Consider the following 19882-nt stretch of genomic DNA (forward strand, 5'->3'; position numbering starts at 1 on the left):
GTCTACAATCCAGGCACGCTGGCCAACGTGGTATTCCTGGCACATGACACTCCCACCTCCCAACTCCATATCTTTGCACTGGTTGTCCCCCATTCTAAGAATTATCGCCCTCTTCCCTTTCATTGCTTAGTTTCCTTGATTTCATTCTGGACACAATACAAATCTACCGGAGACCTTTTCCATTTGCCTTCACTGCTAGTGCCTTCCCCTCTACCATTACCTTCTATCTATCTACGCCATATATGTCTTGCATGTGCCTAGTTATTTACATGTTGTCTTCCCCCATTTGAATATCATCTCCCTGAAGACAAGACACTTTTTTTGCCTTTCCTAGTATCCCCAGCGTTTAACTCAGTATCATCCTAGAATATAGTTTTTGTTGTGGCTCAGTTGTTTCAGTAATAACCCCATTTGGGGTTTTCTGGGCAAAGATACTGGAGTGGGTTGCCATTTCTTTCTCCCCAAATGGTTAATAAATGCTTGTTGATCGAGTGACACCAAGGCCACTTCTCTGCTCATTATACCAGAAGTGTCCAACTGAAATAGAAATAATTCCTACACAGGCATATTGACTTAGAAAACCACAATGTTAACATTATCTATGTTGTACTACGCTTTTGTTTATTTTCTTAAATGTTTCCCAATTATATTTTAATTTGATTCAGATGCATTTTGACATGTTGCATCCCATTATCTTCCTTAGACTTCCTTAGACAATATGTTAGCTCCTTTCTCCTTCCATTTCAGCTTAATACAACAAGTATTTTTGGAAAGGATATTAGTGGTCATCTAATCCAACCTTCTCCTTTTCAGTTTTGGGTAAGTGAGGCCTTTGAAGGTCAGTAACTTGACCAAGTCACACAGGTAGTAAATGGGAAAACCAAGATTTCAACTCACACCCTCTAATGTACTTTCCATGATAGCACAGTGTCCGGCACTGTGTAAGAGAAGTGTGAGAGATGACCCTTATCCTTAGGGATTTTTCGATATCGTTGGAAGACTAGACCTACTTATAAACTTGGTAAGAAGCATTCTTTGGAGGGAATTTATTTTTCAGTCACTCTGAAAAGTGACGAAATTGTAGACTTTAGAAGTCACTAAGAAGGCAGTGGTTGAGAGTAAAGAGGATTGTAGTAGATATCAAGAGATTGGGATTCTAGCCCTGGTTCTAATCTAAGCTGGCCACATGACCTTGGGCAAGTATCTTGGTCTCCCTGAGCAGCTGTAAAAGGAAGATGATGGACTTCTAATCTAGGGGTTCTTCACCTTTTTATGTGCTATTGCCTTTTATGGAAATCTGTGGATTTCTTTTCAGAATAATGCTTTTAAATGCATGATATAAAACACATAAGATTACAAAGGAAATCAATTACATTAAAATACTGTTACCAAATATCTTTTTAGAAAACAAGTTCACAGGCCCCAGCTTAAGAACCTCTATACTAAAATTTTCTCTACATTTCTTCTCAGCTCTAAATTCTGTTCAGTATGGGATATGAATTCGGTCTATCTTGGGTCTCTCTGCCCTACTAGTAATAGTACAAAGCAAAAAGAGAAATTCAATGAAGGACGCCCAACAGAGAGAGTAGGGATGGGACAGAGAAATCACTGCCAGGTCCAGAAAGGATGTGCCTTAGCATCAGCCTACGAATTGCACGACCATGACTGTGAACCCCTGGGGAAACTGGCACTTATTTAAATAAATACAGTCTAGCATATATCTATTAGTATTACAAAAATCCAAATTAAACATTAACTGTGACAGTGAGATTTACTTTAGTGCCCGGGTTTGTCATATTGTGAAGTCATAAAAATATTTCATGTAGAATCTCTCTTTGCAGAAAGTTATTTTACTATCATTGTTGTACACATATTAATGTGGAAGCAAAGCTGCCATACAGCTGCCATGGGAAAAAAGCAAGTCATAAAAAAAAGAGAGAGAGAGAAAGAAATGCAGGGACAGAGTCCTCTAACTTCTCACTGTGAGTCAGAATCACAGAAGTGGATTTTATCACCCAATTAAAATATTTCTATAGCTAACTTCATCCAAAAATGAGTTTTAAAATGAACTCAGCATTTCAGTAGACAAAATTATGTGTTGTTGGGTGGGTTTTTTTCCTTTCTTTTTAAAAGAAACATCAAATGGGAGGACACAGGTCTGAGGAAAGTGTGAAGAGTTTGCAATTATTTAGTCTCTGCAGACTAAATACAGACAGGTGGTGATGAGGTGACTGGATCACTGTCTTTGAGTAGAGGAAAGGTTATTCTCTGAAGAGGACAGTGAGCAAATGTTCTCCATTTCTACTAAAGATAAAAAAAAAGAAATGAGCCTAAATTATAGCAGGACGAGTTAAGGCTAAACACAGTGCTATGGTGGAAAATATTGTGTTCTCTCCAAGTTCTTCTGACAGCAAATTTTATATATATATATATACACACACACACACACACACACACACACACATATTTATATGTAATATATATTAATGCGTGTGTAGACATATATACCTATATATATATATGTATATATATAGGAATAAATCTAGAAAATAGATGTTTCCTGTAGCTCTCAATAAGAAGATCAAGACAAATCCTCTTCTTCTGGAACCAGAAGAGGAAAATAAAAAAACAGAAAGACTTGTCTTATTAATCTAATCCAATCCAATTTCAAAATCTTTTTAATGCCTAGAGTATGTAGAACACTATGATAAGAACCAGGGGAAATATGAAATTTAGAGAAGACAGATTCCCTATCCCATGATGTTTAGTAGAAGGATTTATATAGAGACATATATGGAAATTCTGTGTCTAATACATATGTACAAACATGTATATTTTACATCTACTGCACAGGCACAGCATATGCAGCATACATGTTCATATTCATATAATCACATATACACATGCGTACATATATGTATTTACATATATAGTCTCCCAATATACACATATGGGTGTATTATATAGTCTCCTAATTGATTTCTGTCTCAAATATCTCCCCATTTTACACAGCTGCTAAAGGTTTTATACAAGTGTATACAAAGTACAAGTGTGAACAAGTGAATATTGATGTTGCTGAGAATGAAAATAGAGTATGGATGGAGTGGAAGACTGTAAACTGAGTTGAATGTATGTACATATAAAAAATAAATATAGTATGTATATATTTGTGTATGTATCCATTTAAAATCATAGAATCATAAGTCGAGAACTGAAAGGGACCTCTGAAGTTATCTAGTCCAATTCCTTAATTTTACAGATGAGGAAACAGAGCCCCAGGGATTGTAAGTGACTTACCCATAGTCACAAAGGTAGTAAGCATCAGAGGTGGAATCTGAACTTATACATGTGTATGTATATGTATATACAAGCATATTCCCATACATACACATACACACACATGGAAGTACACATAACACAGGAGATAAAATGCTTAAATGATAGGTTTCTATCATCCATGAATTTTATTATGGGGGGATTTGACTTATAAACAAATTCATTCTGCGTCATATATGTATGTATATGTATAGCCCATATACTCATAGTCTATTCATTCTCTATATATTTCATATCTGTATTATACACGATATAGAAACATATATGTGTGTATGTATACACACACATATATGCACACACATATGTATACATGTATGTTCGGTCTCTCAGGAGACTGAGGAGGAGCTGTCATAGAGCCAGGAAAGAATAATGTCATGATTACCCAGAGAGGAGAGATCACTTAAGGAAAGTATAGTCAACAATATCTAAAGCTGCAGACAGAGCAAGGAGGATGAAAATTGTGAAAAATGACCTCAAATCTGGCAATTAAGAGATCATTGATTACTTTGGAGGGAGCGGTTTTAGTTGGACGATGAGGTTAGAAGCGGATAGGACATCGTTTGGAAGAAAGAGAAAAGAGAGTGGGATGATTGAGTGAAGGCATCTTCAGGGTTAGCTGAGGAGGGGAGGAGACATAGAAGGTGATAACTAACAGATATAACATCCAGTGAGTGCTGCTTTAAAGATGAAGGGAACTTGGGTGCATGGCTGGGGAGTGAGTAAATAAGAAAGACTGAAGATATATGTATGTGTGTCTATGTGTATGAGGGACAGAGACAGAGAGACAGAAAGGGCCAGAGAGGCAGGGCCAGAGACAGAGGGGGGATAACGTGAGGGAGTAATGTATTGGAGAATATGGAGGGGGTGGTATCACTTCCTCTGTTATTTCTTCTGAACTGCTCCAGACTCAGAGAGGTTGGGGGGAGTCACAAAACAGTGTTCTTTGATCTGCTTCAAAATTATGTTTTCTAACTTCAATGCTATATGGAAACTCTCTTTTCCTTCTCTTATTGAATCCCTGCAACCTTCTCACATAATAGTTATATCCAACTATCTCCCCTTTCTTTAGGCTCCTTAATTCTATTACTTGCCTCGCTTTCTGCAGATTTTTTCAACTCTTCTGAAAAGATTAGGACCTTTTGACTTGAGTTCATTCAATTCTCTTCCTCCACACTTAAAACGCTCTTATCTCTTACTTATCTTTTCCTTCTTTGTCTGAGAGGATGAAGGAGTTCCTTTCCTGGCCAGCTCCAACCTGGTGTCTTTGATCTCGTCCTCTCGTCTTTCCTCCAGAACCCTGATTTTTAAATCACCTCTACTGCCTCTTTCATCCCTCTCTGCCCCCATTGGCTCCTTCCCTTTTGTTAGCAGACAGACATATTCAGGTCTTGAATGTCTTAAAAGCAACACAGAACAACCCACTTCCCTTTGTTGCAGACAGATTTTTCTATCTCGAGCAATGTCCTCTTCTTTCTCTTCCTCTTAACTGCCAACTTTTGAGAAGTAGTTGTCACCCATTCATTAATTTCTCTCCCTTTTCAGTCTGACTTTGATATTTTACTGAAAATGTTCTTTCCAAACTGATAATAGCTTCCTGGGCTGTCCTGCTACCTCTCTGGGTGCTCCTTTTATGACTCTTTTACTGTTTTAATTCCTTCTATTGACCCCAAAATGTGAACATTCCTTAAAGCTCTGATCATGAACCTCTTTTCATTCCAACCAATTAAGTATTTATCGGGTACATAGGAAGTGCCAGGAACTGTGCTAGACATCAGGGATCAAAAAATACAAAAAATGAAATAGTCCCTACTCTTATAGAGTTTACTTTCTCCAGTGGTGGGCATCATGGACATAAATCAATGGACTGGAGGTTTAACAACTAACTAGAATCCTGGAATGTTCAGAAGGACTTGAATTTCCTTAGCTCCGAGAAAAAAATTTGGACTGTCATGGTCTTTATATCAGGAGGCAGACTTAGAGGCCTGGGAGTTTTTAAGGAGGCACACTCAGTCTGTGAGAGAGTAGACTTTGAGGAAGGAGTCCTGAAGAGTATGAGGCAGTGGCAGTAGATGACATCCCTGGCATCTCTAGGACCTACACCGAGATGAGAGAGTCCGCAGCATGGGGGCAGCAGGTGAAAGGAGAGCTGAACTTGCCAGAGAAGGGAGAGATGGAGGTGGTCCTTTGAGCCTGGCAGGCATCTTGGAACAGAGAATTGAGATTGAAGTTGTTGGTTATGATGGCCTCTTTGAGGACTGAGGGAAGTTCCAAAAGGTCAGCTCTTTCTCACTTTCTCCTCCCTTTACCTGGCCAGTAGCAGTCACTGAAACATACTCCGCTCACTTCTTTTAATTAAACATTTTCTGTGTCCTGATTTTGCCTCAAATAGCCAGAAATTAGCCAGAAATAAGCAAATTTTAAATTAGGGCAGAGAGCCAAACTTTTGTCTGAGTTTTAGGGATTCTCCTTAACTGGGAGATCTGAACTATTGTCATTGTATTAATAAGCTTTTTGTCTGATATAAACCACATCGCATAAAAAGACCACATAGACCTGAGGGCCGTTATATTGTCTCTATGCTAAATATAAGCTCAGTGTTCTTACAGTGTACAGCTAATTAAATCTCTGGTCTCTAATATGGGAAAGGAAGAAAGTCAGAGTAGAGACAGGTGAAATCTGGGGGGAGATTACCTTTGCCCCTTCCAGAAGGGAGAAGGAAGCAGAAAAAATTAAGTGCCTTCCACAGAGCTGCCTATCAGTGTTACAAAATACACACATAAAGAATAACTCCCAAATAAATGCAAGAGCGTCAGTGAGGGCGTTGGAAGCAATTGGAGCGCATGGACAGGCTTTGTGTAGAAGGTGGTTGTTGATGTGCACCTTGGAAGAAGTGAAGGATTATGAGGTGTGGCTATGGAAGGAGTACATCCTAGTCATAGGGGCTAGCCAGTGCAAAGGCATGGAGGTACTATTGCTTTTGGGAATGAAGTAATGAGTGATAAAAGGTAGAAACACAGGTTGGGGCCAGGTGGTGAAAGGCTTTAAAAGTTCATCCTAAAAGCAATGGTGAATTTATTGACTAGGGTAGTGACATGGTCAGATCCATGCTTAAGGAAAATCACTTTGGCAAGATGGATTGGATTTGGGAGAGGACTTGAGGAAGATAGACCAAATAGGAGACCATTGAAAGGTGACAACATTCATTCTAATGATTTCAATTACCATCTATATGCAAATGATTCCCAAATCTACATATTCAACTCTGGCCACTCCCTTGAACTTCAATCAAGCATTTCCAGCTTCCTGTTGTATATCGCCACCTGGATGTACATGCCATCCCACCAGTATAACTCAAACTGAAACAGATACTTGCTTAATTGAGTCTTTCCCCTCAAAATCTGACCTTCCTAACTACCCTATTTCTCCTTAAAAGCATCACCATCCCCTTAGTCATCTAGACTAAAACTTCCTACAACCCTCACATCCATCCATATTGCTTAGTCTACCTCCCAGTATCTCTCATATCTCTCCCCATTTCTCTACACATCCTACCACTAGTTCAAGCACCAATCTCTTCTCAATTGTGCAATAGCACAATTCTGCAGTAGCAGAACCTTTCAATCAACCTGTCTGCTTCTAATATTGCCTTCTCAAGTGCGTCCTCTATTTAGTTATAAGGTGTAATTTTGATCATGTCATGCTCTGGCTCAGCAATCTTCACTGGTTGCCACTTAACTTGTAGGAAAAAATACCATAGATGCCTGGGATTTAAAGCTCTCCACAATCTGGCTCCAACCTGTCTTTATAGACTTATTTCCTATCACATGCACTCAGTGTTCCTGCCCAATCAATATCTTAGGTGCATCCCATTGCCCTTCCATTGACATTCCATTGCCCATCTCTCTGCCTTCAAACAGGTTTTCCTACATGACTGGAATGTGTTCCCTCTTCCCCTCTACCTCTTAAAACTCTCTGATATCTTTAAACTTAGATCTAGCCCCAATCCTATGTGAAGCATTTCATGATACCTCTGGTTTTCACTGCTCTCTTCCTTATTCTGTCTACCCTGAATCTCTCCCACAAAATAATCTTCAGAGGAGAGACAATTTTTTCCTTTTGGATCCTCACTAATTTGTACACTGCTTTGTACAATGCAATGTACATTGATTAAATCCAATGTACATGTACACAAATGTATATGTACACAAATGTACATGTACACAAATGTACATGTACAACTGTCATTTCTATTTGAGTTTGACACCACTGATTTAGGGAACTACTGAATGAAAAAAATACTCCCTCTAACAATTCAAGTCAGCTCTTTCCCTGCAACTTGTAGTCTTAAAGAATTTTGTAGAACACTGAGAGGAGACCCAAATTTATCCAGGGTCACACAGCCAGTCTCTGTCAGAAGTCTTACCAACTCTGAAGCCAGCTCTCATCCTCCTGAGCCATACTGCATGTCCCATTCAGAAAGAACAGAAAAGATGAAGGGGATCATGAAATATTGTATGTTAAGAAAATGTTCTAGGGAAGAGATGCAGGAACTTTAGTAGGGAAACATGGTAGAGAGTTTTTGGGTGAGAATCAATGGAAGGAAAAAATAGATGTGGTATTGTATAATATTGACCACCTAAATACAAGATGGACAAGAGACTGTTATAAGAGACCACAAGCCTATATTGTAGTATGATACTGTAGTAATGGGGAGGTTCAGTTTTCTGGATATCATCTGGAACTCTTTCTGTCAAAACCAGAACAGTTGATAAGTTCTTGCTTTGTCTTAATAAGTTAATTTTTTTTTTAAAGTAGAGAGGGACAATGAAGAAAACTTTTGTTCCAGATCTGATTTGGACCGATAAAAATGAACTAGTTGCAAAAGCAGAAAGGATGAGAACCAGGGTAGAAAAATGGATAGAAAGTTACTGTCATAGAATTTGTGGCAGAGATTCAGAAAAAAAATAATGTACAGTCTGACATGCTTCCTTGATTTAGAAAGAGTAGACTATTTCTACAGAGAAAGGCTAGGTAGGAACCCATGGCCTAAAGCCAGAGCAAGATGGCAAGATCAAGGGATGACCATTTCTTTATTTGAGGTGGAGAGGAGGCATAGGTCATGGGGACTGAATAGACTGAAGAACTGGAACCCTTGGGTATTTGAGGGCTACATTATTAAGGAATTGGACCTTATTCTTTTGGCAGTGGGATAAGGTGAAGGTTTTTGAACAGCAAAGAGTAGGGGAAGTTGTCCCAAGAGGAACAGGAAGGTCTTAAGAATGAAATTCTGAAAACAATGAGGAATAAAGGGGCAAGCTGCCAAAGATCCCAAAAGATGATAGGCTAGAAAAGTGGCCCAAACGCAATAAGATGAAATTTAATAGAGATAGAAATGTAAAAACCTTCCGTTGCATTAAAAAAAATAATAAACTTCCAAGGTCCAGGATAGAGGAAATATGGAGCCAGTGGTCTGGGATTTGTCATTCTCAGAATAAATCTATATACTTAGCACATATAACTTACACCTATTTGCAGCTTTCTTATCTCCCTACTAGAATCTAAGTGTCTTGAGGGAAAGAATTATGTTTTGTTTCATCTTTATAGAGGACAGGGTAGGCCTGTAAGGAATGTTTGTTGAAAGTTGATCCTGTCGAATGCTTTAGAAAACTTACTTTGGCAATTTGGTGAAAGGTAGATTGGATTGGAAAAGGAGTTCAGATGGGGACACCCATTAGGAACCTATTACAATAGTCCAGGAGAAAGGAGATGAGGGCCTGAGCTCAGGTGGTGGTTGCGTGAGATCAAATGAGATAATAGCACAGTGCTGGAATACAGTAAATGCTTAATAAACTCATCCCCTTCCCATATAGGAGAGATGTTGTAGAAATAGATTCCACAAGATTTGGCACTTGACTGGATATGTGGGACAAGTGAATGAGTGAAAAGCATTATAAATCAAATGTGTGATGAATCCATGACACATGTCATCGTCACTCATATTCCCTTTTTGATTGACTCTGTGTCTTAGCTCTGAAGCAGTACAGGTACTGACTGCAAACACATGTACAGTCACCTGGTAAACAAAGACTACATATTGACTTCCTGGATCTTCCCTCAGAGAATTAGTAGCCAGAGATACATGGGGGAAACCTCCCCAAAACAGAAAACACTGAGGAGAATATAAGAGAAGAGTAGACCACAGCGGTCAAGATGATGTGTCACTCCCCAGATCTTTACTTGGTCATTCACTTCAAGTTTACCATGTGATGCTTGTTAAACATCATCACGGCTTGACTGGTAGGACATCTGTACACTGATTCTGCCTAAGTATCCAGGTATGGGCAAACCTGCTAGAGTTCAAACAAAATGAGAGGGGTGGCTCACCAGGCTCTAACATCTATGAATTTCCCATGAGATACAGTGAGGCATAGTGGGCAGACAGCTAGCCTTGGAGCCAGTAAGAGGAGTTTACCATCTCACTTCCTGATACATGTTGTCCGTGTGACCCTGAGCAAGTCATTTAACCTCTCAATATCTTCAAAGAAAGGAAGCACGGCTTAGTGGGGGCTGTGAAGATGAGACTGGGAAGTGGATTCTGGAAGCAATGAATTAACTAGACCCAGCTGACAACCCAGATTTATCCCAGGTTAGGAGTATGAAGGCTTGGTTGACCTGAGTGGAGCTTCCTTTGAGGATATGTACTTAAGAATAAGTCCTCAGGAAAGGAAGGAGCTAATAAAGACCAACCCTCGCTCCATTTAGACTTTCCTTAAAGACCAAGATCCCCCTTTTAAAATTTCTTGTAGTCTGATAACTTTTGCCTTCTGTTAGATATTTGTAAATCTGTTTCTCAGTAATTAGAAAGCGTGTGGAAAGGCTGTGTGTATCAGAGGGGCAGCAGTAGAGAAGAGGGAGAAGTTGGGGTTGTGGGCCCAAGGTGAAAGAAAGGCTCCTGATACAAAGCGGGGGCTAGAGTCCCACAGGTGAAAGAAAGTGGTTCTGGGCCAAGCATCCCAAGACCAAGATATAATTTCATAATTTAAGGACAGCAGGAGATACTGAAAAACATTGCACTGTTATTTGGCAAAATAATAAACAGACATTCCAGAGATCCATAGGTTGGAATTCCAATCTGTAGCTACAGAAATGGACTTAGGGTGACTGGTGTGCTATTGCAGAGAAATCTCTAGTGGCTATTCCTCTATCCTCACGCAATGGGGAAAGAGCTAGTTTTCAGGCTCTCTTGAGGAGGTTTGAGGCTCAAGACAGTTAAAAAATAAGAAAAATAAATGTTTCTTCTTCCAAAGCCAATCAAGTGGAACAGAATTATGTATTTAGTAGCCTAAATGACCTTTTAAATTAGAAAAAAAGTACTCTTTATAACTGTCAGTTTTCTCAGCCCTTAATGGAGATAATAATACTTTTACTACTTATGATTAAAGAGCTTTGTAAAGTATAAAACACTGTGTAAAAAAAAGCTGCCATTCCTATTCTGCCTTATTTCGCGTTAGAGTGGAGGACTAATGCTAATGTTATAAGTTATTAGCTGCCAGCATTTCAACCTTGGAGGCCTCCAGCCCTAGCCCTCCACCACCATGGCCAGGGGTCAAGGAAGGAGATGCGCCAGCAGCCTGTGCTGTGTCTGGCAGGGATCCTTCCCTCCAGCCTCAAGGCATTTGGAAGGCCAGTGAGCTGTGGACCTTAACTTCTCAGTGACTCACACACCTGTCAATCCCAGGGAGACAAAGGCTACAACCTCCATGACCTCCCAGGTGACAGGTTTCTCATTATTAACCTGTTGGCAACTCTAAAAGATTTAGTGCCTAAATTTGGTTATTTGGAAGTTGTTATGTGAAGTAGAAACACTCTTAAGGCTGAAAATGACTACAGGGTAAGCACCAGCTCTCTGGGGTGAGAAACCAAAGTTGTTTTTCTCCTTACATCATTATTACAATGAACATTTATCTCCCCACCCACTGCCTGCATCCATGGCCAGTCTTGGCCAGTGCTTTAGGAAGACATTTTCCTTTGGCAAAGCTTCTTTTCCTGCCTCCCTATGTTCTTTTGCAAAAAGATGATGAACAGTTAAGCCTGGAGCATAATAACGTTGACAACATCTGCCGTCCCAAGAGCTCTCAGAAAGCAACTGGCAAATCAGAGCCATTGCAGAAAGTGCTTCGAGCCCCCTGAGAGAATACAAGCACCTGGGATCAGAACTCTTGGGCAATCAACGTGGAAACATATGATATGGTCCAAGACACATGTTATGTAGAGAAGGAACCCTCCCAGAGGTGGTGATATCACTGCCAGTCAGATTTCTTGTGATAAAACTGAGTTTTGGAAGCAACTGCATCTTTTTTTCCTAGCTGTGGTAACAAAGTGGTTAAAACCTATGACTTACAGGCCCTTTTTATTCTTGCCAATCTATAACCATTTTTACTCCCCTTCCCCAATTTATTTCTCCATTTCTAAAGAAAGCAGGGAGTTTCACTCAGTCGTATTTTCATTGCCCACTAAACTCAATTTTGCTTAAATTGCTAGATAAGGAAAACGCACCAAACTGCTTACTCCATCAAAACAGGCCCTTGTCGCATATTGGCAAAAAATGAAAATCTATTAACCCAGGATGTCAACACTGATAACATGAGAGGAAGGTGCTTAAAAAGATTACAAATGGCTGAAGTCATAGTTTGTCCATTACTTATCCCCTTAGTGGCTGCCATCTTTTCTTGCAGGGAATTGCTTGAGGTGGCATTGTCAGAGTATAAACTCCAAGAGATCAGGAATATGCCTAATTTGCTTTGCATGGCACCTGGAATACTGCTCATTCCAAAAGTAAGCTTGCATTATGCCTTGCTGACGGACTGGCCTTGGGGCCACATCGCTTCTCAAGAACCTGTTTCCTAGAAGGTATAGAAGGTCTTTGGAGAGAGCAGTGATGTTCATGTTAGATCCTAGGATCATGTGCCTGAATCTGGAAGGGATCTCAGAGATCATTCCCAACTTTCTCATTTTATAGGTAAGGAAACTGAGGCTGGTGAAAGTTAAGTGACTTGCCCAAGGTCACACAAATAGAGGTAGAATTTGAGCCCAAGTCTGATACCAGAACAACGGTTCTTTCCTTTGTGCCACACTGCTTCGTAATAAGTCTAAGGACATGGGTATGATTCTTAACATAGTGTCAGAAAGATCACTGCATTTGGAGTATAAGAGATAAGAGTTTGAATTCAGGCTTTGTTATGTCTCTAGCGCCTCTGTGGATTTCAACATCCTCACCTATAAAACAGAACAGTAATACCTGACAGAGAGTTAAAAGAATCCAATGGGTAATAGAGATGAAAATGATTTGAAAAAATGAAAAACCTGATATAATAGCTCATCATTATAGCTCTCATAAAATATACCATGCTATGGTTTATAAAGCACTTTGCTAATTTCCTGTACAAATTAAGAGTTGGGGCCTTTGGTAGAGACGTCTGTGCACATATGGATTATGGTAATAATAATAGTTGCCATTTATGTATTATTGTAAGATTTGCAAAGCACTTTACATACGTTATCTAACTGATCCTCACAACAACCCTGACATAGGTGCTATGATGATCTCCACTTTACAGATGGGGAAACTAACGTTAGAAAGGATGAAGCATGCTTTGGGCAGGATGAGTGGGCTGCCTTTTATTGTTCCTTCCTACGTCTCAGATTGGTGATGATGATGGCTGGGGTTTAATTTTGCAATCCACTTTCCTGCGGAGGAAAGATACTCATAGATTATGGTATCAGTAACTATTCACAGACTTCCTGAAGAACACACACAGACTAATTTTGGCCTTAAATGTTTCTATGGGACCTGGATAAATTTGCTTTATTCCCCAGGTAACCTTAGTGTAACAGATTTTTCCAAACATTTAACCTAAAAGTGATGTGTTGTCATGGAAACCAGTTATGTTTACTTCTGTCCTCATCAATTACTCAGAAAAATTGATCCCTCTCCTCTCGGTTACATCCCTTATGCTTCCACTCACAGTTGGCCCCCAGTGTTTTCTTAGAGCTGTACATAGTCAGTTCTCTTACTTTTGCTCTGAGGGCTTCATTTGCAAATATTGATCACTTTGGTTGGTCTCCCACAAAATCTGAAACTCATTTCATCTGCCCATTTAAATCCAGGATCTCAGGTACTTGCTGGTCATTGTTCTGTGAATCAGAGGAAAGAACTGTCCCTGCTGCCCCTAGCTTTCTTACTAACAATTCTTCCTCTTCCCTAACAATACAAAAGGGAAAGACAGGAGTCTTCTGTGAACACAGCCTTCCATTGGTCCTGGCATCCATCCCTTGAGCTCTGAAGTTCTACCCTCACGGTGCTTACCACATAGACTTCACAGCAGATGCAGAGACCACTGTTCTTTGTAAATGCATGTGTTATGTCCAGGAGAGCTGGTCTCGTCATGGGTCCACCAGTTAAAACGATACACTGGGGCCTAGAAATGGAAAATAAATAATAAGAACCAGCCATGGAAATGAAATCACATGCATAGAATCACAGCATTTTGGAGCTGGGAAGGTCCTGAATAGTCCTTCAGTTGAAACTATATTAAAAAAGAATCCTCACAGATGCATACTCCAGTCGAAAACCTCCAATGAGAAGGAACCTACCACCTCCTGAGACAGCCCACTGCACATTGGAACCTCCATCACGGGAAAGACTTCTTTTCTCTTTCTGACATCAAGTTTAAATTTGCCACATTACAATGTTCACCTATTCCTGTTTGGTTTGGGGACAGATAGAACAAGATGAACTCCTACTCCACACCTTGAAGTATGAAGACAGTTATCTTGTCTCCTCTTGCCTTGAGTGTTTTTCAGGCTAAACATTCCTAGTTCCTCAAATCGATTCTCATGGACTGAAGGCTCTCATTATTCCACCCCCCACCCCCCCCCATAGTTTCCTCACCTTGTGAATGTTCTTTTTAAATTTGGTTCACTCAGAACTGAACAGAATGCTGTGGATATGGGCTGATCAGAGCAGAGTACAGAGGCTCTATCACCTCATTATTCCTAGAAGAGGCTTTTCTTCATACAGCCTAAATTTATATTGGCTTTTTTGACTGTCACATACCACCTTGGCGATGCACATTTAGCTTGTGGCCCACTAAAACCCCCAGAGCTTTTTTTAGATGAGTTGCACTCTAACCATGCTCTTCCCCATGTTGTACTTCACTTTTTTGAAACCAAATATAACACCTTACGTTTATTCATGTAAACATATGGCGAAGACCACAAAGAGGCCAAGGTGATAGCTGTAAAACTTATGATGAAGATTGGAAATGTACTTAATTATATTTTTTGTTAAAAGTTTTCATGGGGAGTTGTATTTTGGGGAAGACTTCTTGGAGTTTTTTGAGCTGCCTTCTGTCCAGACACTTTTGTGTTTGTGGTGAAGAAACTGGAAGAAAACAATGAAATAGGGCAATGTTTTCATTAACCTCAAGCCTAAATCTGTCCTTTCTACAACTTCTGTCCTTTTCCTATCCTTAGTTTGGTCTTCTGGGGTCAAGAAGAATTTAGATCAAACCTTCTTCCTCATGAGATCTCTTCAGATTCTTGAAGGCCCCTGTCATGTTACTCAAGCTCTTTCAACTGATGGTATGGGTTTTAGTCTTTACCTGCTTCACCTGTGTGTGAAGCTAATCATGCTTGGTGATATGGGAAGCAACAGTAGAGGATGAGCATGGCTGAAAAGGACTGGGAAGTGGCACCAGGCATTATGAGTAGGAACACATAGTATTTTTGTAGGTAGACATCTGATTGTTTTAGCTTCTGTGCTCTGCTCTTAGTCTGGTTTGGCAAGAATGTATTCTTTAAGCACTTTCAGTTCTTTAAATTCTAACCCAAAGTATTATGTGCTTTGTGCTTATCATTACCTGAAATTTTTCACATGATCTTCTACAGTGGTTAATTCCAGAGCATTGTCTAAAGCACTCACATAGGAAAGGGCTTGCGTAGAGGATCCCCAGTTCACATCTATGGATGGAGAGAAATAATAACAGAACAAGGTTTAGTTTTATTTTCTCCTTTGAATTAGGAACAGCAGAGAGCACTCAACCTGAAGTCAGCAAGACTTGAGTTCAAATCCAGACCCAAACACTTCTTAGATATGTGACCCTGGGCAAGTCACTTCATCTCTGTCTGTCTCAGTTTCCTTCTCCATAAAATGGGGATAATAATGGCACCTACCTTCCCTGGTTGTTGTGAGGATTAAGTGAGGTAATATATATAAAACACTTAGCACTGGAATGTAGTCCTTTATAAACCAAGGTTTCCTTCCTTCCTTCCTTCCTTCCTTCCTTCCTTCCTTCCTTCCTTCCTTCCTTCCTTCCTTCCTTCCTTCTTCCTTTCTTTATCCCTACCTCCCCCAACTTCATCAATAGAAAAAAAGGAGTCAAAACTGAAGGAATCACAATGTGGAATTTATAGGATCATAGGTTTAGAGTTAGAAGGGATCTTTAATGAACATCTATTCCAACCCCTTCTCTTTACAGATTAGGAATTAAAGGCTCTAGGGGATTTAATGATTTGCCTATGGCACCAGAGGTAATAATAAATTTCATTGGCAGGATTTTAACTCTCATCCTCTAATTCCAGGGTCAGAATGCCTTCCATTATACGACACTGTGTTTCTCAGATGTCTGAGAGAAAGAATGTCTTGTATATTCATAAACAATACTCAGAGGTAGGAAATATTATTTTTGTATAGGGAATGTCTAGCTAAGCAGAAACTGTAAGTTATGTAGCCTTTTTTATTGGGTTCTCATTTGGGGGAGGGGGTTGTGTGAAGATCATATTCTGAGCAAGCAGACTCTGGAAGTGAATCAACCCATGAATAAGATCTGTATTCTAAACACAAAGAGTTTAAGGGGTCATTTTCAAGGGCATGAGAGAAAGAGACAGAAGGGGTGGATGTGAAAGCAGATGGTGCTCAGCAAATGTTTTTCTGAATAAGTAAGCTAACAAAGTGGGCAAGAATTCATGCAAAATGGATGTCCCTAAAGAGCTTTACCAATTTCAGTATTTCTTCTGGCACTCCAAGGACTACTTTATGTGACAGGGGAGACAAGTTCACTTCCTTTTTCTGTTTTCTCAAACTTAAAGATAAAAAAGAATGTTCCAACTTTAATGAGTCCAGAGAGTCTCAGAGAAAGGAAAGGGAGCCCCAAACCTTTTATAGATCACCTCTGGGACAAAGGCAACACTTTCTCCCATCAGTCTTATTCTGGATAAATCAGGAAAAATGGTGCCCAGTAAGTGTGGGGGGAAAATCAGTTATGCTAGGTGACCATTTTCAAGATATTTCAGTGCTTGGAACAACAAACAAGCCCTCTTCCTCTTTTCCTAGAATACTGCTGTTGAGCAACCAGTATGCTAATTTGCATACTGGTTGTTTTCTAGGTTAAATGGAAAGTGGTCTTGACAACCATGGTTGATTCATCAAATATGATTTGACAGCTGTATAATGAAAGGGACTTTCTGAGCTTACCTGGCTTTTTGTATGTCACATAGACATACAGGAAGAACTCAATAACGTAGGTGATGACAGCTGCCCACCAATTGATAACAAACATGACTGCACAGCACAATATGGCTCCAAAAAGAGATACCCACATGTTGTAAATTCCATAAGCAGGTCTCCAGCCTGAAAATCCAGAGTAACTTTATTTAATTCAATTCCATTCAACCTCAATTCAGTTCAATATTTATTGCATCCACTATATGTGAAGGACTGTGCTTGCTGCTGGGAAAGACACATAAGACATAACCCCCATCCTCAAGGAGCTTATAACAATAGCTCACAGTTCATATTTTATGTAAAGCTTTACACAGGTCAACTAATTTTATTTTCTTAATAACCAAACTCTGAATAGCAGGTTATGAAAGAATTGTTATCCCCATTTGACAGATGAAGAAGTTGAGGCTCAGAGAAGTTACATGACTTGTTCAAAGTTATCTTATTAATAAGCAACCGTAAGGACTCAAAGCCAAGTCCTATGACTCCAAATTTCATGCTCTTTCCACTGCTCTATGGTGCTTCCTCATGTAGTGGGAGGGATAAGCATATTATATATACATTATATACATTATAATGCCAGTAATAATCTTCAAGTCCTGTCTCTGGAGTCAGAGCACCTGGATTCAGTTCTGCTTCTGACACTTATTCCCTTCTTGATAATAAGGTAAGTCAATGTAGTCTTCTTGGGTCTCCATCTCCTAACGTAACTTTGATCATCTTACTCATGTAGCATACATTCCTGTCGCTGGCATTCAGGGCTTAATATAGTCAGGTTCCAATCTGTCTTTATAATTTTCTTTTATTCTGGAAATATTCTGCCCCTCTCGCCTGCCCCACAATCCTCATACTGGCTTCTCTGGTTTCCATGGCGCTACTCATGACGACTACTAAGCTTGCACCATCCGTGTCCAGAGAAAGAACTATGGAATTGGAACGCAGAAGCAAATTGATAGTATAGAAGTTTCAAATATATACATTTATTCCACTCCTTTGGTCACTTTTACTCTGGAAGCAGACTATTTTCTCTTATGTTATGTTTTGGTTTTTCCCATGGTTTCTTCCATTCATTTTAATTCTTCTATGCAGAATGACTAATGTGAAAATATATTTAATAAGAATATATGTGTAGAACTCATTTAAGATTGCATGCCATATTGGGGAGGGGGAGAAAATTTAAGACTTATGGAAGTGATTGTTGAAATCTGAAAACAAATTAATTAATTAATTAAAAATTTTAAAAAAATTTTAAAAACTTTCACTCATTTCTCTGCCTGTTGAAGTAACCCCCCACTCCCCTTACATCAAGACCCAGGCCAGGTCTCACCTTCTCCACAAAACCTTCTTTGATCATCCCTTTCTCCATAAAAGAAGTGCAATTTTTTGGCAGAACATTTTTTCATACCTTTATCAGCTCTTGGTACATTTTATGTGCTTAATAAATGTTTTGTTTTTCATTATCATCTTATGACTTATAATTATTTGTATATGTCTTCTACTACTTAATAGATTGCAAATTCCTTCAAGGAAGTGCATTTAGTTTTGCACCCCTAGCACTTAACACAATGCTTTGACTATTATATAGTAGGTGTTTAATATATATTTACTGTTAAATTAAAAAAATAAACCATAGATATCTTACCCATTAAATATAATGTTTTTAAAATGTAATTTTATTTTTATATACATCATCCTAAACTGATTTTGTGGATCAGTAACTTTACTTGAAAGAAAGGGTTCCCTAGCTCTTGCTTAGGGTCTATATGTCTTGGTTAGGTATCTTTCAAATCAGATTTCTGGAAAAGGAGACAGCAAGAAGGAAGGGGAGAAGCTTCAACTTCACACAAATGGCTCTCATTGACAATTATCTGATAGTCAAAAAGTACTGGTTTGAAGAAACTGCAATCCTGAAAGCCAAAACTAGGACCATGAGATCATTTAAGCTGGAAAGAACCTTAGAAATCCACTATAATCTAATGTCCTAATTTCACAGATGTGAACACTTATCCAAAGTCACTTAGAGGTAGCTAGAAGCAAAGTGGGTAGAATGCTGAACCTGGAGTCAGGAAGACTGAGGTCAAACCTGGCCTCAGATACTGACTAGCTGAGTAACTCTGGGAAAGTCACTTAACCTCTGTCTGCCTCAATTTTCTCAACTGCAAAATGAGGATAATTTTGGTACCTCCTTCCCAAGGTTATTGTGAGATAATATTTGACATAAAAATGAGATAATATTTGTAAAACACTTAGCAAACACTGATTTGTAGTCGTTGCTTCATAAATGCTTCTTTTTTTCCCTTTTCTACCCTTTTGCCTACCCCTAACACATAAACTCAGATAAAATCAAAGAAGAAGGAATTAGCAGTGATAGGGTTCCAATTCGAGGCTTTTGACTCCTGTTCCATTAATGTTGTAGGGATTTGGGTAATGGAAGGAAGAAAGTGGCAGAGGTACTGACAGTGGAGGGGAGAGGGTGGCATGTTGAGGAATTAGTCTTTGGTTTACGATTTTGAGCCACTATTAATCCAGGTAAAGAAATATATTGAGGTCATCTGTATTTGAATGATGGGTGCCCACCATGGATCCGCCTTTCCTCTGCTCAGTAGGTGGTTATGGAAACTGCTCATCCTCCTTCTGCTCTGTACCACTGGCAAGAAGCAAATTGATAGTATGGAAGTTTCAAATATATACATTTATTCCACTTCCCTGGTCAGTTTTACCCTGGAAATAAATAGTGGTGTTTTTCTGCTGCTGAAATAAATGTGGTTTCTCTAGCAATGAATAATTTATTGCAGCAGGAGAAAATTGACTTTACGGTTGGTCAAGAAGGCCATTGCTCATATGATTTCCCCTTCAGTTTCAGAAGTTAGACCCCAACTCACCAAAATAGAGTGGATTCCACTGCCCACCACCAGGATATAAGTATAGAGATGCTTATAAATTCAGTTGCACAAACGTGTTATCTTTCTTCTAATTTTTTGCAAG

The 19882-nt window shown here is 39.3% G+C and overlaps 1 protein-coding gene and 1 long non-coding RNA gene across 4 annotated transcripts in view; one reads left to right on the forward strand and one right to left on the reverse strand.

Moving 5' to 3' along the window:
• LOC140513522 (uncharacterized) overlaps positions 1–19882 on the forward strand; it is a 134752-nt gene that overhangs the window by 95299 nt on the left and 19571 nt on the right. The window lies entirely within an intron of this gene.
• Positions 1–19882, reverse strand: part of SLC12A1 (solute carrier family 12 member 1) — a 129163-nt gene that overhangs the window by 56782 nt on the left and 52499 nt on the right. For all 3 annotated transcript variants that reach the window (XM_072623266.1, XM_072623265.1, XM_072623267.1), the window contains 3 exons: positions 16871–17026; positions 15258–15357; positions 13703–13814 (listed from right to left, as the gene is read on the reverse strand). In XM_072623266.1, the coding sequence (XP_072479367.1) occupies positions 13703–13814; positions 15258–15357; positions 16871–17026 (368 nt within the window). The remainder of the gene's footprint in view (positions 1–13702; positions 13815–15257; positions 15358–16870; positions 17027–19882) is intronic.

Source organism: Notamacropus eugenii, chromosome 7, assembly GCF_028372415.1.
Source record: "Notamacropus eugenii isolate mMacEug1 chromosome 7, mMacEug1.pri_v2, whole genome shotgun sequence".
NCBI classification, from domain to species: Eukaryota; Metazoa; Chordata; class Mammalia; order Diprotodontia; family Macropodidae; genus Notamacropus; species Notamacropus eugenii.